The sequence below is a fragment of the Dromaius novaehollandiae genome, chromosome 16, assembly GCF_036370855.1.
Source record: "Dromaius novaehollandiae isolate bDroNov1 chromosome 16, bDroNov1.hap1, whole genome shotgun sequence".
Classification (NCBI taxonomy): domain Eukaryota; kingdom Metazoa; phylum Chordata; class Aves; order Casuariiformes; family Dromaiidae; genus Dromaius; species Dromaius novaehollandiae.
Genome location: NC_088113.1, coordinates 17,657,383 through 17,679,597, shown reverse-complemented (window position 1 = coordinate 17,679,597; position 22,215 = coordinate 17,657,383). Strand labels below are relative to the sequence as shown.

Here is a 22,215-nt window from a genome sequence, read left to right as displayed (position 1 = left end):
CTGCAGCCTCCCGACTTTCTGCACCTCAGCCAGGTAGCTCTAAGACACGCAGCACGTAGGCAGTCTCACCAGCATCTCCCCCAGCTTTGGGAAACCAACATTTTTCAGCACTATCAGGAAATGGCCTCATAAGTTTGTTTCTTTGCACTGTGGAAAAAGCTTTGCTGAACTCCTATCTGGCTCAATCAGCCTCTTTTTGTTCTCGGTGGTGATATATATCCCTGCGAGTTTCCTTAGTTCAATAAGAATTATAGATTAAAAAATAAATGAATGTGTAAGACAAATTCTAATGATGAATGCATTCCTATCTTTCTGCAATAATCCTGACGCACATTTGTGAAATGAAAACAAACTATTCAACAACTTTAACATTTTTCCAATCAATAAACTTCAGCAGAGAGAAGGAACACTGAATTGAAACAAGGTTGTGCAAGCAATGATTTTTTTTCCCCCTTTCTCTTGAAGCATTCTTCTTTTTCTCTTGTGCAAAACCAGTTATCACGAGAGGACTGATACAAATAAAGAAGCCATCCCTCAGATAAGTACAGAGGAAACGGACAGGAGAAATTTAAATAGAAAATATGTTGAATGAGGAGATGTTTGATTTGGAATTTATGTTATCTTAATGCATTCCTTCCTGAAAATATCTCTGAACAGAATGTCAAAACCTGGGGCTAATGGAAACAGAAGTGGAAGAGGAAAACAGAATCTCTTTAAGGACATGTGAAGTCTTGGGACATATTCCAAATAACAGGTGGTATTTCATGATTCAGTTTTAGTGAAAGGAACAGCTCTGAAAGAAAAGTTATTGGGGCTACTAAGTTCAGATGAGAGAAAAATAAGATGCTTTCAAAAGCATGGAGTGCCTCCATGTAAAGATTTACCAGGTGTCCCAGGCTCCTGCAATTAACTCCAGATGACTCAGGGAACATGGGAAGGAGGACAAGTCCCTTCTGTGGCACCTCACAGGTCCCCACTCATCCAGGATCTCCCAGGCTGCTCTGCAGTTTCCAAAATAAACCAGGGTGTGGGAGACGGCATGTTCCCAGCTTGGAAACAAGCTGCAGCTGTGGTGGGCACGGGGTGAGCTGATAGCAGCTGTACTGCAGGGCACATGGTGTATAGTAGGTCTTCCCCACTCCTTCCCTGCCCTTTCAGCTTCTTCTCTGCAGTGTGGCATTTTGACTGCTGGACTGAGCGCAGCTGTGCTAGCATAAAGGACTACTTCAACAGCCTTTGACCTGCCTCCCCATAACAGGAGATTGGACCGAACAAATGTCTCTTAAGTTGTGAACTTGGCACCTGGCTGCTGTATTTCAAGTGGCAATCTGCTCCCTATCTATCTTTAATACGTATAATTTTGATTCTGAAACCCAACTTCAGAGAAAATAGAGAGAGAGGTTTGGGGAACTTGCCATTAATTACTAACTTGTAACTTAATAAAGTGTCCCCTGCAAAGGGACCTGCGCAGCTGTAGCGCTTTGCAGCACATTATGCAATTTAGGAAGTCACTTCCTTCCGTGGGTCTCCACTGCTCCCCGGGGCTCGGTGCCCGACCGCAGCCTGCTAAAAGCTAGTTGCAAATAATTTCTTCCTCTCTGCAGTCTGGCAGGCGGTTGGGAAGAGCTGATATGTGCGTTCCTGTTCCTTCGCTCCCCCAATTCCTGCCCCACAATGCTGAAGCAGGAATAACAGCCTTATGGGATGTGCTATTACCTGTGCTGCGAGCCATTCCCTGAGGACCACTCTTGGGGGGTCAGCTGGACTAGCTGTGTATGGTCCAGTCACTTTCTATACATTTAGTCTGTCTTTAAGCAAGACACAGATCCTGCTAGATGCCTGTGTGCTGCAGTGATTGCTATAAACACATACATCTAGGCACCAGAATATTAAACTAGAGCAATGTGGATATACACTGCTGCAGCATCTAACATCTTCTGGGTACCATATAAAGTCCTCCACTGTACTAAATCAGTTGGTGATGATTTACCTACTATAAAGATAAATAATATCAGGTATCTATGTGCTATGCAGGAGGATACCTTTCCAAATATTTTATATTAAAATAAAGAAAATACATCCTTACCTCTTGCTCCCATTACTACACAAGTTAGGCAAACATACAGTGGCAGAGTGTACAGTTCTTACACACTTGAGGACTGAGGCTGGTTTTGTTAGGATGTAAGTGAAAAAGCAGTAAACAGTGTACAGACCCCCAGTCTGGCTTGTAGGATATGTGCAAGTATTTTGTGGAAATCTAAGTATTAACCATACTATCCTCAAATCACTCTATGCTGCCCAAGCAGACAGAGAGCAGCTTCCACAGCCCAGGAGCTCGGTTTTCCTCGTTACGGGGCAGACCCTGGGCAAGCTCTTCCAGCTCTCGCTCAAGACCCCCATGCTGTACCCCCAATTTCTGGGTCACGCCCTGCCAGCGGTGATGGCAACTACGAGACAGCTTCAGAAGTGTACAAAGAGAGCAAGAGGGACCTCATGTTTTCAGTGTGTGACAGAGGCATTACGTTCATTTTCTGGTCCCAAGGGCTAGCTCACAAGCATGCTGACATCAATAAATGAATGCATGAAGTGCTGAAACTTAAGGATTTGACCAAGTCTGTGCAGTGCATCACATAACAAATACCCAGTCCAGAAGGTGTGCTTGATATAACTGCATTAAAATTCACACCTGGCCTACTAACTCAGGTAGATAACCTGTTGAAAGGAAAGCATTTCTCACCAAATCAAGCACATGGTATCTTAAATAAAACACCTAACCTAGTACATCATGTCAATATTAAATCAAATTTGTTGCATGTTGAACAGCTCTTCCAAGAAACAGATTGAATTATCATGCACAGCTAGTGATGACAAGATTACTGTGCATTAGCTTTTCATTAACTAATGTGCCAAATTCATATATCACCTGAGTTAAAATTAATGTACGGCATGACAAAGTAGATCTATCAATAAAAGACAAGACACCGAGAATGTGAACTTGACAATGCATTCCATGTTATTTTCCAAAGACTGCAATCTCCTATATGTTATGTTGTCAAATGAGATATTTTTGTTTCAACCTAATGATGGTCAAGACATGAGAGAGATGCTTGAATGCACCCCTGATGGAAAATATTCCTACTGGATTAATCAAGCTTTCTACAGGATAGGCAAGACAAAACCTGAAAGAATCTGGGGAGAAGGAAGGAAAGGACAATCATTTTTATCTATATACCAGGATTTTGATTCTTGATCAATTTTAAAATTAATTGCATCTGCTTGTAAAAGACTGCAGAAAGCAATTTGCTTGGATTCACTGTATCTCATTGGATCTGAAGCCATAGTACATTTGGTGAGTAAAAAAACCCCACCCCTTCCCCCCAAAACAAGGAGGAAGATAGCTGCCCTATACATATGTGAGCACACAAACACACAGTCACAGACAAATTTCCCCCACAAATCACTCTGGAATCTGAGAATCAGCGTGATTCTTTGTAGCTGAGATGCTACCAGAGCACACCAAAGACTGCTAATTCTGTCACATTGTCTGCAGTCGCTGCTCTCACTCACATCTCTGCAACCTCATTTCTCTGAAAAGACTAGGCTTTCATGGTTTTAAGGCATACAAACAATATCTTAGCACAGCTGTGCTCCCAAACTCTTTGTTACAATTGCTTTATAATTGCCATTTTTTTTAGCTGGTTTGATATCCATTAGTTATATTTAATGCATGCTAAAAAAAAAGAGCTAATGGGCACTTATCATGAATCCAAATTAAAAAAAAGACAAAAAACCTTTCACTCTGCCCTTTATAACTACATGTCACTATAAAATACACAATCCTCTCTATCTGCTCCTGTGATATAAACAGAAAAGCTAAATCTTTACCTAGTTTTCTCTGATAGCACTGGTTCTCTGTTGAGCTTTATCTTACAATTTATGTTTTTTAATGGCTGGTAAATGGTTGCAGAATCATTAAAGGTTGGTTAACCTTCTCAGTCTAATTTTGACCTACAAGATACTTAATTTAATCATTTCCCCATAGAAAAGGATTGACTCATTATGTGCAGACATGTAGTGATGGCCATATTACATTAGATCTTCATTAACCCAAGTTAATAATGGCTTTGTACTAATGGAAACCTCCCCTTCCTCCTACTTCTTTTTTTTTCCAAATTGGAAAGTTCACTTAGTGAATACTCTGCATCCGATGTTAGATAGAGAGAAGACAGTAATTGTTGATGGGAAGATTAAATACCTAAGAGTACTGCAAAATTTACAACATTTCCTAAAAATAAAATTTGCAGTTCAAAACAGTTCCTTGATACTAGCTGTTTTCCACAGAGAGGACAAGAATCTCATGGCCCTACTCACAATAGAGGCACTTCACCCTATAAAGGATTTCAGTCGACGCAAGAAGATCTCACGGACAGAAAGACAGCACTCTACAAGAGTAAAGATGTCAAAAACCAATTACAACGGGAAGCACAATGGGATCCTGAACAAGTCCTCCAAGTACTACAATTATACACATAATTACTTGTATATCACCTCTGTACGGCAGGCAGCAATCACCTGAAAATGTGATCTTTCCAACTAATAAACACGAGGAAGTGTGCGTGTGCTGCTTGTCTTTTTAATTGCAAGATAAAATGAACAAGATTCTTCCGTCGTGGACAGGAGGGGGAGAGGCGAGGGTCGGGCGCGCTGCAGCGCGGCGTAGCATTGCCGGTGCCCGCAGCAGCATAGATGTCACAGCACAGAGCTCCGCAGGCCTGAATTTACCTTGCCAGCAACGATGAACTTAGAACAGCATTTAGAGAACTGCTGTAGAGTCAAAGACTCAAACATATCAGTGAACAAACCTGCATCTTCAAGGAAAAAAAAAATGTATTCGATAGGTGACTTGAAGCATTTTCCCACACTCGTTGCTCAAGGTTCGAAATGACAACTGAGAAGTCGACTCCCCAAAGTGTTCACTGGAACCGTGTTAGTAAATAGGAACATGTGCAAGACATCAAGATGACAGCAACGCTTGAAACTCTCTTGCACATGTAATAAATTGCAAATATGCTTAAATTAAACTGCATCCCACACACTTTAGACAGAAAACTAAAGGAGAAACAGCACTTTCCTTCTAAATGATACTCCTCCAGTACTAACTGATAGCTGCTGTCACTCCCTTTCACCATTATTTTTGTAATCATTGGCAAATTTTGACCTTTCAAGCAGCTAACCTAATTCATAAAGGATGTCATTTCTTAATTAGTGGAGACAACAGATTCTCAGCCTCAAACAAGGCAAGAGTCACCCTAACGAGAATAAAGAGAGCAAGTGGGTCCAGAGAGACGACTGAGCAAGTCGAAGAGGCTGCTGTCACCTGGACCGAAAATGATACATTCTTATCGTTAAGAATAAAAAAAACATCTCAGGACAGAAAATGAATGGATGCACCAAATGCAGCTTACGCAGGGGCATGCCCAGGTTTGAAGATCACTCTTGCACAGCAGCCTGCTGAGACCTCGAGCACCTCTGAGAAATAATAGAAGTAAAACTTGAACATAGGCAAAAGCAGATTCAGCCTCTGAGCAAATAGTTTTAATTGCACAAATCGATGAGCCTCTGCTCAGCTGAGTTCCTCGAGATGAATCCTCTTGATTCCCACAGGCAAATTCAAAAAAATGGAGAAACTGTGACTCAGAACAAGATAATCCGAACATCACCAACAAACTGTGCCCAAAAGTATCGTTAGGTCTCATGCTTAACTGAAGGTATATGCAACTAGTGAAATTATGCAGACCAGGCTGCACAAAGTCTGAGACTTAACGCATCTTCCACAAAGCCTCAATCCATCCATTGAATGTTGACTGAGAGTAAGAACCATGCAGATTTGTAGCATCGTTTCACAATGCTTTCAGTGCACAGTGGGAAATCTTGATGGACATCTGTAGACTGTTAATGAAATCAAATATTTAGAATTTACCGTAGGCAGTACTTGGTACAGTGCAGAATGAGAAGAGGAAGAACATAAGAAGAAAACACATAGTTGGGGCATATCAGCACTGACTCATTCTCCTGATTCATTGTGAAATGCCAGGAAGCATCACAGGACGTCTTAGGGAGAAGAAGGAGTTTTGCTTGACGCCTGTTGGTCCCCTTCCAAAGCCATCCAGAAAATTTCACTTGTTGTCTTTTAAAATTTGGTAACAATAGGAGATGAACACCGAAAGTTCACTGACTTTAAGGAAATTAAACCAGCAGACTGCATGTCTGGTGATATACATTTGTACAATCTGGTGGATGACTAGACTTCTTTTGTTCATAATGTTATAGGCCACGCACACGCACAGACACCCCTGAAAGCAGCCTAAAACGCTGGCTGGCTTCTAACAACTACACTTTGCTAGTGGCCCACCAGACATCACAGGCAGTCTGATTAGCATGATCCCGCGCAATCCCTGATCAGCTGCCATGTCTTGTTCTATCGAGCAATCCACCTTTACAACATTCGCTTTGTAGTTTCATGCTCTATTATTTGTAGTTGCTGGTAAAAGGCAGCAGAGAGTGGACTATCGCAGTGTTGTAACTCACTTCTAGAGTGGTCTCCGACTATTGATTTTTTGCAATTTTTTTGTATCAATGTGGCCATTTCTTCTGGAAGGAAGAACTGTCAATCTGGGGATTTGCATTTTTTTCTCACAGCCCTGTAAGTCACATCCTTGCTACTGGGACTGGATGCTCCTGTAATGGAAATTAAGAGGTGCAAAGATTTCATCCATCCATCTCCAAACAAAATGGAAAGCACCACAACACGCATCTGCAGAACAATTTCTTTTCCTAAAATTGTGTTTGGCTGAGCAAAGAACTCCTGATTCCAGAACTCAGGCACTGCCGTTTTCATTTCCTCCCTTGCCTGCAATTTTACCATGCAGCAACACTCCCCCTTGCAATGTCACTGACAGAACAGCCTACAGGACACCAAATATCTCTTTATTAATTGTACTATCAGGTTTGAAAAGAGGAAGGAGCTAGAAATGCAGAATCCAAATTCTTCACATGAACGTATATACAAATGCAACTATACACCTTAAAAGATTAATTTCACAAGCCTTAAATTGCAGTTTAATTTAAAAACTAATTCAGCCTCATAATTGGCTTTCTGTTCAAATCACTGAGGCTAAAGATTTAAATTCTTAATATTCAGATGACTTTCAAGTTTCTGGCCCCATCTGTGCGTTAGTCCATGGTGTTAATCTCTAAGGGAATCTCCGCTGGCATAGAAATAAAATAAACAAACTGGGACACTAATAGAATAATCGGCTTTTAAAATCCCTGGTATTATATATACTGCTTATTTTTACGAGATTTCTTTAACTTAATTTGCCACATATAGATTTGGCTGCCAGCTATTTCATTTTTTAAGTGGCATCACCACCAACAATTATTCTATCAGAGTTCCAGGGAATCAGGGGGAGATAGAGAAGTTTTAAATTACCACATTTTTCATATAAGAAATACTAATATTCCTTTATTTTGGAGGATTTATTTTGGCCGTACTTAGAACTCTTTCACACCACTTACTGGGAGGGTGGCAGGAGGAAACTATCCTGCCTACGTAGTACCCTGAGAAAAAAAGAGATGGCTGAAATCTTAGTTTAAAAGAAGTCACTTGGAATTTTGCTACTGACTTGAAAAGGACCAAGATGTATCCAGAGAGTTAGCGAAGTGGAAAGGATGAATGGGAAGGGAAAAGGCCAGTCTGGCAGGAACAAATTGTTTTGGAGAGATGTGTTAATTTTTGACAATTTTTTGGTTAAAACAAAATGGATACAACCCAGAGCAAAGCGCTCTAGCCATCGCGGAGCGTTTCACGTTGACCTTTTCAGAACTGAACGCGTCAGTTAAGTGAGACATCCCTATTCGAACATAAGGTAAATTTTGTGTTGGTTTTATCAAGACTAAGCTTCTGAAGTGACCAAAATAATCTTACTCCATATTATTTTGTTTAGTGATTAAATTCATTTTTTCTTTTCTTACATTTAAGCATTTTTGTTCTATCTTATAGTGCCTTTCTGGGGCAATTGTAGAATTTCTATTGAAACAGCACTCCCTCTGCTCTCCCCAATATACACCTGGGATGCTACAAGCCCAGCTGCAGCAGCTAGGTCCAGGACAGGCAGCAATTGGTGTTGCATGGAGGGGGAAAAAGAAAGAACCCCCCCAGACCCAAGCTCTGTTCTGCCATAAGCCAGTACAGCTTGCACGGCGCGGCTCCCAGACAGGCTGTGGAAGGACAGCACAGCTCTTGCGGTGCATGCGGCGTGGGGCAAGGAAGCCGTGCAATCCATACCGCCTCATCAGCTCTCGAAAGGAAAGTTCGGCAGCTAAGAGAGAACTTTGCTGATTAAGGCTGCCGGAGGGACCAGGGGAATTTCAGCTCTAGCCTGCAGCTGCATTTTTAAAACCTAGCTGTGTTCTTCATATAGAGGCAAAGTTCAAAGAAGCAGAACATTATTCAGTGTGGGTAAAACATGGCCTTTTAAGATACACTTTCAAACAGTGGCGCATTAAATCAAAACAACTTGTGGGGGGAGAAAGAAGGGAAGAAGGATAGTCCTGTGGAAGAGAAAATCCTACATCACTGTTCACGCTCTGCATTTTCGGAAGGGCCTGCATTTAAACATCTGAACTGTAGTTGCATAACCTTAGGCTAGATAGGCCAGAAATACATCAAAACGTTTTCCAGAGAGTACCAGGAAAGGAAAAAAGCAATGCAATTCAATTCAACAGCCAGCAGACATTTAAAGACGCACATGGGCCAGGCTGTGACACACATGTTCATGTTAAGAACTTCACAAGGATGAGCCCATGATTTCAAGAACACTATACTCAGGTGCAAGACGCTATTTCAATTAAATTATTACAATCTTAACTAGCAACAACAACGTATTATAACAATAATACTTGATGCTTGCTTTTCTATTCCTATCAGGGTTTGGTTTCCAGGTGACTTGCACACCGCGGAGCGCACTCCTCGCAAGCCCAGGCAGTCTGAGTGCTCTGCAGGCTGAGAAGCTGCTTCTCCTGAATGAGTATCAGACTGTCTCCAGCAAGTCTCTTCACCCTGCTGCCAATTCTTGCAGCTCTTGGAAAATCCCCACTGAAGGCTATTTGTATTTTTAGGCTCCTTCTTTGAGAGGCTAAGTGCCCAGCAGCACCTCTCCCCTCGCCCCAGCCCCGGTGTACGCGACCCTACCTGCGTTCCCATTTTCTTGGGTCACAGCACGTCCTTTTGGCTTATTCACTCCGGAGTGTGTAGGTCACATCTTGCTTGGCCACTGCATTGCCTGCCACGGCCAGGGAACGCTGGCCCGGCGCCGCCGAGCCCTTTCTTGTTCCCTTTGAATGTGATCTGCTCTATTGATCCCGTTAATCAGCATTAGATGGGCATCTCAAGGTCACTGCGCTCTAGTCTGTGCTCAGCCGTGGATTTTTGATGATTTTGCTCTGGGAAATTTCCATGGGTAGAGCTTGAGCTCCTTAGGTTCTCCTCTTTTTTTTTTCAATCTGGGCAAAATTCCTACCACCTTCAAATGGACATTGGCTGCCCTCAGAGTTAACATGTATTTGGGATACTCTAGTACTGTAGTTACTTTCCTCAAAGGAAGCATACAAAATTATTAAGAGCATCACAGACACCATGGTAATTGCAAAATACTGCCTATTTAATCACAGCCATTCGAAATGGGCATATGGAAGATGTGAGAAATAACAATCATATGGGATATCCAGGGAAGAATTTTCAGTCTTCAGGCATAGTTCAATAGCAATGAATAGTGGAAAATGGATGCTGAACTCCTGTATCATATAATAAGATTTTTTAGTTTGCTTGAAGCAAATCTGTACTTTATACATAGATATACACACATATGCATATATCTATATAAATGCATATACATATATAACTTACTGTTGAATCAATACTGAACACCTTTTGCTATCTGTTACTTCTAACAATATATTATCTCTTTCATTTGTCGATCATTGTCACAAATAATTATGAATTCTGGCTGCACATTTTTTCTCTTGCAAAGACTGGTGCAGTACCTTCTTAGTATTATAATATTCTGAAGCAGCTTGGACTATAAAGGAAGTTTCCAAATCTCTGCAAGATCTATGCTTAGCTAAATACATTATCTAAACTTGTCTCTACATAAAACAGGGATACATTACTTGGAGGCAAATGAGCACGGAGGCATACACAGTAACTCTGTGACCTTTCTATCATTTTCTCAAAGATGTAACATCATGATTATTGCCGTGTACATGGAACGAGGGCCTCTGATACCTACATTCCCAGGAGGTTCTACAAAAGCAAGGAATAGAAATTCAATACTAACATAAACCTTTAAAAGAATACCTATTAAACAGGAAAGGGGGAAAAAACAAGTACATCAAAGACAAATGTAATTGCTTTTGAATAAAAACAGATTGGTTTCTACCTACCTGCCTTAAAGGCAAGCACTCCAGCACTCCAGTCTGGGATACAGAATACCAAAAACCACTGGCAGAAGCAGAAGCACAAGCATTTTGTAGGCAAAGGTATCCTATTCTGATTTAATAGCTCAAAGGCTTATCTGGATTTCAAACAAGAAGAGGATGCAATTTACTGCTTCTATCACACAAATGAGCAGAGCTAGTTAAAACGTTTGGGAACACTCTGAATATTGATTTATACTAGAATAAGATGTAAGGAATTTGATTTGTTACGGAAATGTTGTATCAACCTTCAAACCTTGACGTGCCCCAAAGTGGCCTTCAAGTGAAAGAAGGAAAAATCCTCTTGGAAGACGTCATTAGAAGGACAGGGACTGTCGGCCCAGGGACTTCCCGTGTCGCCTCTGCAGACCAGGACCTGGATCAGCACTTTGAAGCCTGGCATGTCACTATGCAAAGCATATCCAGAAGGAAGCTGTACCTATTCTTTCCTCAAGAATAATGTCACACTGTGTCCCCAATATATGTCACCACAGCAGCCCTTTCCTCACAATGCCAAAAGACAATCAATCACGACTGCGATTCACTTCGTTAAAAATAGTGGCCACTGGAGACTTTCCTATGACACCTCAGGCAGCAGAGAAGCCATGATAAATGTTTGCTCGCACAAAACAAAAATCACATGGTATTTAACCCTTCAGCTGGCAAACAACTGGACGCAAATCTGTCTGGGGAAAATCTCACTCAATTTTCATAACATAATTTCTACTTAATGAATACATTCATATTAGTGATGTTCAGCAATAAGCTAAAACAACCTCCTTCGTGTATTGGAAATGGCATAGTTATGCTGCACTCAAACAACAAATCAACAACACAGTTGAAAAGAAAACATTAAAGGCCCCAACAACTGTACTTTTCCAAAAATATAAACATGTTAATGTAAAAACTATCACTTGAATTCTGTGCACAACCTACACTCTCACTGATTTTGTACCCATAAATTTTCTGACAACCTACTAGGTTTTGCCCCTTTCACCCTCTATAAGACAAATGCACAGGAACAGGGGCTAAGCCAGCAATTTCAGCGAGAACAACCCAGCTGCCCTTAACAGGTCTGCACCAGGCCCCACACGAGAAAGGACCTTCTGCACACTTTGGGACACAGCCTTTATTAGGTGCCAGATATTGAGTTTGCAAATGACTGGATGAAACACCAAGCAGTGAGATGTTGAGCGTCTTCGGCATGGGGCCAGGGAGAGGTCGCTGCTAGGCTGGGTTTCTTGCGGGAATTCTCTCCTTGTTACAGGATTTTGGAGCTAGAATAACCGCACAGTACAAACCTAACATGCACAGGAGAGGGGCAATACTAAGAATTACTCTATAATACTGTTGCTTTTGCAAATTACATGTCCAGGAAGGGATTACAAAAATCCAGATTTCTTCTAATCCAAGTTTGCACTTTCTCTACTTCCAGAGAGATTTCAGCTCAACTGTAATTTCCATCAGCCTTAAACCAAAGAGCCAGAAACAGAAAACCAATCCTACGATCCCCGTACTTCAGCAGGAGGCAAAGCTACCGGGTTAGATTAATGTTTGAAAGCTTATGATAACTCTACGAATTTTTTTCAGCCGTACCTGGTTTAGAGCCTTCATCAACAGATCCATTATAGACCTGGTTTATAAACTCCGGCCTGTTGTCATTCATATCAATCACATAGATGTAAAGGTCAATAGGATTCTCCACTTTGTTCCCATTCATATCCACCGCATGAGCTCGGAGCTGGGAATAAGCACAAGAAAAACATCATGTCAGCAACAGGATCTGACGTAGAATGAGACCGTGTTTTGTACAAACCGACTTCATTACATAAATACTTTCCCAAAATTGAGCTGGGAATATCTGAATTCCAGCAGAAAGCAGCAGTGTGGTTTCCATCTGGACTCTATACATACACTGTTTTTCAAGGCATAACATAACATCGAAATAATACTTTAGAATAACAATTGCCAGTGAAAACACTTTTATTCTGGGTTAGTGGTCCAAGCTCCTTCACTGCTAACAAACCACTGCGTTTTAATTTTTAAGGCATGGTGGATCTTCTCTGACAATCTTGGAAGAGCAAATTTTGCTTCTTTCTAAACAGGATAAGGAAATGAGTTTGACTTCAGATGTTTCGTATGGAATCCCACCACCTTTGATATCCAAAATTACAGTGATTTTTAAGCAAGGAGATTTCAGAACAGCATTAATATTGTTTATGCTTTGTTCAACCACGGTCTCTAGGAACAGCGGTTACAGCCACCCCTGCTCTACGCGCTGAACCACATAAAACCAGTCCCCTGCCTTCAAATGGTGGGAGTCCCCGGTGCACGAAGAACGAAATACCTTTCTCGGGCTTAACTAAAGTATCAGTGATGAAGTATTACAATAACCAGAGCCACAGCGCTGGGTCCTCACTTAAAGTGGGACTGCGGCTTTATTGCATTAGCAATAACCATCGGTAATAATGCTGGAAAACAAGAGCATCTGTTTTCTGAACAAAAGGGACAGATACAGCATGTCAAAATGAGTAATTAATAAAACAAAGCAATCAACAGTAGTCTGGAACAATCAGTAATCAGGTGAAACAAATGGATAGCTTTTTCATTAAAAGGAACAGATGGCTACTCTAAACGGTGCATGCGCTGGATGGCTCCGCCGACGCGGCTCCGCACGGCAGAAGCCGAGCTCGGCGAGGGCTGCGCTGAGCCCGACTCCGGCTGGCCAGCGGAGAGACATCTGGCTCGGCTGCCGGTTTCGCTTGTCCCCTTCTCGTTTTGGTGTGGGGAGCGCTGCCGAACCTCCACCCCGCCAGCACTCGGCACCGTGCAAGGCCAGCGCTGAGCACGGAGGTGACACCAGCTTGGTGGCACGCAAGGGGCACTGTCCCTTGGGTGCTGGGCAGAGCTGGGGACCTCCCAACCGCCCCCGGTGACTCCTGGCATGGCGTAGGCTCTTGAGCGTGCCGACACGCAGCAGCAGGGCTGCTGAGTGCCCTGGTCCCTCCCAGCACCGCCCAGGCAAGCCAGGATGCTCCGCGTCGCCGAGGAGGTCTGCAGCGCTTTTGATGCATGACAAATAAATGTGCTAATTGTATTAGCGCTCGTCTCAGCCTTTTGCTTCTGCAGCGCCCATGATCGATGCAACTTTCTCCTTCATGTAGGTGTTCAGAAGTCCAGAGCTTATAAAAAGCAACTGCACTCTATTATGATGGGCTGGATTAACATTTAATCAAGCAAAGAGCACAAACTGCCAGGCGAAATAAGCTGGTAGAAAAACATTTTTTAAAGGAAGTTAAAAACCACTTTTTCTTTAACGCCTGAAGAAGTCTGGCTTCCTTTTCAGTACAGGATGTACCATTCATATTTCTTGATTTGCAGTGCTCTTAATATCTGCATTCCTTGCCTGCATAGAAACTGCTCTGACTCCCGCCTGTTGAGTTATCCTTCATCATGTCAGATGTAGCCATTCAATAACTTTACAAGTCAAAGGTCAGACTGCCTTTGAAAAAAAAATAATTCGGAGCTAAAATTAAAGTTATTATCTTCAAACTGCGGCAGCATTGGGCTCCTCCTTGCCATATTTTCAGGAGCGGAAACGGTTCCATTCAGAGATAAAGCAGAGAGCAAAGCTGATATCTTTCCCCTCAGATCTGACTCTCCCCCTGCAAAGTTTTAATTACATTTGATAGCTTTTGTTTGAAAGCTCCAGGAATAAGGAGTTTCTCAGCACTGCGTTTCTATCTGCTTGCTGCACTCGCCGAGCACACGTACGCATGAACAGGTTCCTGCCTGCACTCCGGAAAAAAAGATTCAATAAGCGGGACTGCAGTAATCTCATTAAACCCGCCGTGGTGCAGACGAGCGAGGCCCTCTGCCCCAAGCCTGACGGCAGCATCGGGACCCGGGCTGAGTTATGAACGGGAGGCCGGTGCCTGGGAAGCCGGGCGCTGGAGCGGGGGCTCTGATTAACGGCACTCGGGCAGCAGGAGCACGGCGGATCCATCACGCTCCCCAGCACCGCCCTGCAGACCCAACGCCTTCACTCCCTGGGTCGTGCTGGTGCCTGGGTGTCCGTTGCTCCTCTTCTCCTCTCCTGTGACCCGCTGGTCCTGCTTTCCTGTCCACACACTCCCCTTCTCACTCCTGCTTCTTTTTGGCCTGATTTCAGTGGACTTCTTTTTCTTCCCGTGCTTGCTTGCATGTATTTTGTCTCTATATATTCTTTTAATAATCCTCATGCAGTAACACTTCCATATCCTTCCACAACATGTTGCTCACCTGCGCTCCGCAGCAACCACGGCAGAAGGAGAAGAGCGGCTTGAGGCGGAAGGCTGAAGCCCCGGCGAGGCTCACCGTGGGCTCTCCTCCCCGGAGCCCAGGCCCGCAGGAGGGCACAGAAGGCAGACGGACTCTGCGGGGCCAGCTAGGTAGATCACGGTAGATCAGATACTACACGTCTGTCCCCTTCTTAATTCATCTTCCCCTGTCCTCCAGTCCCACTCTTTGTACTGATGAGGCATCCTCAGCCTGGACAACAGGCTTTCTTCTGAAATTTTCTTCTGAGGTGTGTGTGGACGTGGCTGATCTGCCTGGCACAGCCTGAGCCTGACGTGGTGCTCGGAGGTGTTCGGGCTGCAACCCGCTGCTGCCTGTGCAGGCGGAACGGGTGGATGGGATAAAAGGTGCGCACAAGTGCTTCTCCATCGCCTGCGGCGCTGGGTGAGACACAAAAGCTGGCCGCCGCGTTCAGGGTCAGACACACACATCATTCAGAGCTGGAAAAAACACTATTCAGGAGGCCAGCCGGCACGAGCAGGGCCACCAGACACAGGTCGCGCAGAACTACTCAAAGGGAGGTGGCTAGGTGGAGGCACAGACAAGGAGCATTTATAAACCTGGCTCTCAATATTTACGCTGTCCCCAGGAGGAAGAACATGATCTCAGACAAGGAGAAGAGAAGGAATAAACAGCATCAATTGAAAAGAAATACCTTGCAGAGGATTCTATAAAACTCACACGGGCTAAATCTCTAGCTGGTGAGTCGTCCCCCTGTGCACCAGCCAAAGAACTGCCTTGATATTCTCTAACAAGCATTTTTTAAAAGTCTGACGTTCATTGCTATCATATTTAGCAGGAGCTACCACAGGTCTCTGAGGTTTAGCTGCTGACAATTTCCAGTGTAAATGCAGCTGCTGACATACAAATGATTCAGTATCATGATTATTGATTACACTGGAGGCTGGTGGTATCTGAAGGTAGTTAGTCAAAGTCAACACAGCGAATTGCGTTAAATATGAATATTACTTATGCACTAATACTATTAATACAAATATACATTATCAATCAGTGACAGAGCCTTTGAACAATAAGCATACAATGTCATGCCTAATTTGTGTGCTCTTAATTTTGATTAAAAGTGCAAATTAGAGTATTGTGACACAAATGGCTGGTATTACTCATTAGGATTTGGTGCAAAATACTGGCATTAGCTCTTTTCTCCCTTAATTTGTAGCAATCTTTTTTTGTCCCTCTGCACTTCAAATAATTCCTTCTCAGAGTATAACCAGCCTGTCCTGCTCCAGCCATTTCTGGCAGAGCATTTAATCAGTCTGATGCTGAAAGCATACACATGGGTCAGGGACCGTATTAGGACTCCCTTCAAAGTCTCCACAAATTGCACATTGCTTGAGCATCAGAAGCAGCTGACCACCTATTAATAAGTCTGTATTGATGGTCTTTGATAACAAAGCTTGAAAAAGGTCTTGAAAAACTAACCTGGCAATTTATTCATCACTGGCACTTGCCAGACCTAACTGCAGTTTGGTAAGAAACTGGTGTCTGAACCAGAGAAAAACACTCAGAGTCACTAATCCTACACCAGCACAAACAGGACTTTGGAAACTCAGTTAAATCAGGTCAAAACCTCATGCACATTAAATATTACTTACTACCTGCTGAAACTCATTTGGCGTGGAATAAACATTCAGGGCTGACTACAACAGAGGATGCAACGACACGCAGTGGGACGGCAGTACAGACGTGGCAGGATGAGCTTTAGCTTGGGCTCGCAATGGGAGGTTGCACCCCCAGCACATGGGCACAAACCGCACCATTCGGTGTGACACACGCACTCCGCAACACAACGTGGCATTGGTCGTGTCCTACAAAGGCCTCCGCATTTCTCTCTGATCCCATTTGCAGCTGCGTCTGCGTCTGGGATGTCTGTGAGATCCCTGGAGAGTTTGCACTCCGGTTTGCAGTGCAGACCAGAAAACAGATGAGGCCAAAACGCGGCTGAACTCCTGATCACTGCTCCTGCCAAGCGTGCTGGTAGCGTTAACGCAGGAGTGCTCCACACGCTCCAGCTGTACAGGCACCGCGAGTCCCAGAGAGACAGACACCTCCGCACACATCACATTCGGAACGATCCCCCCTGAAAGTTCAAGCAAGATCTTGAAAACTTACGGGGAAGTTCTGCTACAGGACTCCTAAACTAATTAGAAAAAGATCTATTTCACCTTAGGGAAGAAGGTTGGTTTCATCAGACAAACGGCTTGCTATATGTGGAGAGAGTTAAAACACTAGTATTTTAAAAATGGTAGTCCCGAAGCAATCCAGATAATTATGCATAAGAAAATATGTGTTGAAAATGTGGGAGTTAATGAAACAGAACTCTGATATGTAGCCTCACAAACACTTGCAAATTATTATTATTTTTTTTATAATTGGTTTTTAGATTACCTAGAAATGAAAGCAGTAAGGACAACACCTGATAGTGACAGAGATGCTGAAAAGACTTCATTTTCTGCTCAGGACCGCAGCGAACCTGAAGCCGTATAGATGTCCCATACTCAGGCAGAGCAGCCAGCCCACGCAGGGCTGCCGAGAAAAGCCCGGGCTCCAGAGACCGCGCAGCCCCACTGACATCATGGACAACAGCCAAAATCTTAGCTCCAGAGCTCTACCAGTCTGAGCTAAAGAAAAAATCTGCAGCAGATGCCAAAGCAATTTAAAGATGCCCCAGCTATACAGCACAGATCCACACCTACACCCTGGTCACTGGTTTCTCAGCGTTCAGTGTAAGTCTGGGTGCAAGTCTGTCTTTCCTCTCGATTAGGGACTCAGCTATATGAAGTGGCCTAAATTCATCAACTCCTCCAGAACTTGCAACTGCTAAGACTCTGGACTGTCTCTTCTTTCTGGAGGTGGCCTAATTTTTTGCAGCTTTAGCATTGTCCATTCCTACTGTAATAAGTTTCTGCACTTTTGTTTGGGTCCTTGCTTTACGCATCGTGTATTTATAAATGCTTTGCAAAGGGTTATTAAGTGGACAACTGATGGTTCAATACCTCGTGAATCAATCGTTGCAGATGCCAGAGGATCTAAAGGCTGTTTACAGCCATGACTTAAAATGATCTCTATCATCTTCTACTGCTGTGTTAACAAAGATTTGCTACCGCACACTGTTCTCATCTATAAGGGGCTCAAAACGTATTTATCAGCTATCCACTTTCTGTAAACTGCAGGTTCCTGTAACCTTCAGAGTGTGAATATGCTTATTTACGTCTGGAGGTCACAGATTCAAGGGGAGGAACAGGAAAGACTGGGAATCCCGCAGCATGTTCCAGGCCGCCTTACTCCCGCCACCTCTGCCAAGGTCAGAGCTCAGCACACTGAATGCGGTGTAACCGGTAGCGCGAGCTTGTTATTAAGCGGCACGCGATTCGTTATGATGGGGGACAAAATCCTTCTCATCTTCTTCTTTTGACTGTGTCTAATATTAGACATCATAGTGTCTCCATCAAAGGTGTTAACTTGTGAACTGTATTATTGATGACACTGTTATAATAATCTGGCACTGCTGAAACAGTATCAACACGGCAATGACATACACTGTATCTCAAATATTCCCTTTTCAGAACAATTTGTCTTCATATCTTCCTAGGCACAACAAGCAAAATAATTGTTCTCGTTCACGGAGGATAAAATATTTTTCCTTCAGATTCTCTTTCACCCGGGGGAAATCTCCTTTTCCACCCAACTACAGAGGTAATCTATTTTCTCCATCCTTCCACCCCAGTCCAGAAGCAGTGTCAACATGGTTAACTGGATACCTGATAAAGCTGACAGCCGGGCGTCTCCGGCGGAGCAGCCAGGAATACGGTATCAGCGGAAGCGACCCGTACCACCGCGCTGACATTACAGCGTCCCTGGGAATGGCTATTACGGTGCCGATAGATGCGTCTAATGCTGATACAGAGCAATCCATGAAACGACCTCTTACAACCACTCCGGGAAAGAACTAAAGCACAGACGCAGAAAGTGGTGAAATTTTGCGGCTCTCTCATGCAAGAAACAACAATTTTTTTTAGCTGTTTGTGGGATCATATCTGCTGTGCAATTACACTGAGCAATACAGAGACTATGATTTAGATCAAAATCTAATGACCAATTACACTGTAAGTATTCTGCAGGTAGAGCATTTTATGAGCTAGGATAGCGTATGGAAGCGCTTTCGAGTGTAATTAATCTTAATTAATTCCCTCATATTTAATATTAGTCTATCTGCCTATTTAAAAACGTATCTGACACACCCCCATCATACTGCCTGAACGTCTCCTAGTGATTTAAAATGAAAAATGACTATACCAATTATTGCATGTTTAGCTGCAGTAATGATTCTTAAATTAGTAATTTCCCGAGACATGCTAATGTAGAGATTGGTTTCTCATGGTTCTGGGGGGTTCAGTCCACATATAAATTTGCAGGGATATAATAAGAACTGTGAAGTTGCACCACCACAAGACGAGACTTAATGGACCCAGCAATTCTGATGCAGTTCTGCTTTGAGCTTGTGAACTCAGATCCCAAACTCGAGAGGTATTTTTTCTCCCAGCATCTTACGCTTACATGGTAGGAAGCCCGTTCTTCTCGGTCCATGGGACGGGTCACGTACATCCTGCCAGACACGGGGTCAATGCTGAACACCTCCATCGGCGGCTGGTCGGCCCCCACGCCGGTGATGCTGTATCTGATATGGATCTCTTTATCCTTATCCGAACGAATCTGAATGAAAGAACAAAGACAGCAATCAGTAAGTTACGGACAAAAGACATATGGGTATTTAAACAACTTTAAAGATCTGAGCCTGTAAGATGCATAAATGTAATGCTGCAGTCAAATTTGACAAGGGAGCTGTATAGCAAAACTTTGGGAAAATGCCAGTAAAAGAGTATTCCACATATTTTCAGCTATTTTTCTCTTTTTTATTCACGATGATTGTCTAGGAATTATTGAAATTCTGACTTCTTGACCTCAGGTGTGGAAGCATGGGCTTTCACAAAAAAATGCCGTTTATTTCCTGAAAAATCCAGGCCTTGTAAAATGTCCAAATGCCGATATATACGGCATCTCACAGCCATTAATCACTTTCGAAAGTGCTGTCTCCAGTCTCCCACGTCATCCTCTCGGTGCCTTTACCTGTGCACACAGATACTCCCAAGGCAGGCTAAGGATAGGGCTGCTCCCTCCCTCCCTGGCCAGCCTGCCAGCTTGCCGGAGCAAGGTTGGGAATGCCCGGTAGGATGGTACCACTCCATTCGACTATTTGTTGCAGAAAAGCGTGTTTGGCACATTGCTTTTGAAACTCAGTCCCTCCCATACCTTGAGAAACACCCAACAAATCAAATACAGCATGATGAATTACACGAACCTTGGATACAGAGATGAGAAAATAAAAAAGGGAGGTTAACATCTTGTCCTAGCAGCCCTGACTATCTCTTTGCACCCAAATTTAATTTTCTGATCAAACACTGAAAGAAGTTCTTGCAACGTCGCGACCATTCCTGGAAAAAAGCGCAAGGGACAAATAAATTACCGCCCCCCCGCTATCACAAGCTGTCTTGGCAGTGCACAAGTGATGTGCATATATTTCTCCCCAGCAGGTCTTCTACCCCTTCCACGTGCGACCTTCCCAGATTTTGTCCTCTCCTGACTCGGGAGGCTGAAAAGATGCCAACTGTGCTGGTGCAAGGTAATATCAGATCCTGAACAAGCATCTCCTTTGGTGCCTTCGTCCAGACCATCCCCGTGTTTCTACACCGCCTGCCTCTGTACAGCCTCCACCTAACAGTCTGCTCCCGGGAACAGCTAATCATGTCAGTTATTACTAGAAACTGCCAGGATTGATTCTTGCTGCACCTCCGCTTCGGGAGCTGGAGGTCAGGGAACAGAGACAGTTTCATCTGTCTTTTCTCTCTAGGATTCACTGCTTGTTTAGGCTATTAGCACCAAGAAAAACTGATTAGACTTGGACTAGTATAATCACTTAGAAAAGGTACTGGGGACATTTTCAAAGCGCCTTCACCCTGCCCTCAACAGTGTACACAGGTTTTTGTGTGTGCAGTGGGCATTTGTAACAGGGAACCGAATAGATAGGCATGAATGCAACCTGCACTGGCAAAAAGTAGTGAAAAAAATACTAAATTTAAGCTTTGCTTCCACACTTGTGGGTTTAATGACGGCAGCCAGCTCACCAGCTCAAGGACTGAGGTCCACAGTCCCTATTTTTAGGCAGGCAGCTTTCACCCTGCCCAGTAGACAGGGCTGAAAGTTGAATTTATGTGCATGTCTGCGCAAACATATAGCTCAAGCCAGAGTTCAAGCTCCAACGCACTGCCGCTGACAGCTGGAAGTACGTGTCCCCGCCAGGCTCGAGGCAAGCGAACGTGCAGGAGGCCACCACGGGCCTTCAGCCTTGAGTCGGCGAGGGGTTGCCACCTCAGAAATTACAAAAAAAAAGGGCAACTTTCGGCACCCAGTTGTGTCTGCCCATATCCATGTGTGTCCGTACAGCTCCAAAGGATCTACGGGATAAAACCGGCTCCTGCGGGTGACGGGGGGAAAGGCCAACACGAGAGGAGGGTGTCCCCAGCCCGGCTCAGCTGCGCCTAGGACCCGAGCACAGGCGCTAAGCCACGAGCCAGCCCCCCTCCACGGAACTAAAATGGAAGCAGTTTTAACCCGAATCACGGACGGGGAGGATCCGTCAGCTCTTTATGGACGTTTTTATGCTCTATTTCCTGATGCATATAGTACCCGGATCTCGTTGTGATAGCAGCATTAGAAATGCATAGAGACAGACACAAACAGGGAAAACGAGGCTGGATTTAAATATTCAGCGCTGAAGGCATTATATTTTCAGGAAACAGATAAACAGAAGCTCTCTAAGAAAGCTATGTACAGTTTAATAAAGTGTATGCTATGGGCTGTCCTTGCAGCACTTTTATTAGCATTAATAGGGTCTAAGCTGTCTGTATGTAAATCATTGCAGATCTAGGAGATGAAATATATCATAAGATCCACATGACTTACCCAATTATACTAGGAAAAATCCATGAGATAATTACACTGCATTGAGCAAAACAAGGACACAGGGAAAATATGGTGCAAATATTCAGCGATGACTCATTATTTGTTGTTAATTGCCAATGCACTACCCTACTTTGCTGGTTACTAGTACTTAATTCTGTTTCCAGCAAGCGACCAGGAGCACGAGGCGTTCAGCGAAAGCACAGATGGAGAAGCGGCGTTTGTCACGGGAAGGTACAGGGCCCATTGGCAGGGAAGCGCAGTAGGCGTTACTACCAGGGAGATACTCATCGCACAAAGGCACGC

The 22,215-nt window shown here is 43.8% G+C and overlaps 1 protein-coding gene across 1 annotated transcript in view; it reads right to left on the bottom strand.

Annotated features, from left to right (window-relative positions):
* The window catches only part of CDH4 (cadherin 4), a 460,217-nt gene that overhangs the window by 83,741 nt on the left and 354,261 nt on the right, over positions 1-22,215 (bottom strand). Inside the window, exons 5-6 of the mRNA XM_064521589.1 lie at positions 19,450-19,605; positions 12,133-12,277 (exon numbers count right to left, since the gene is read on the bottom strand). Coding sequence (XP_064377659.1) covers positions 12,133-12,277; positions 19,450-19,605 — 301 coding nt within the window. The remainder of the gene's footprint in view (positions 1-12,132; positions 12,278-19,449; positions 19,606-22,215) is intronic.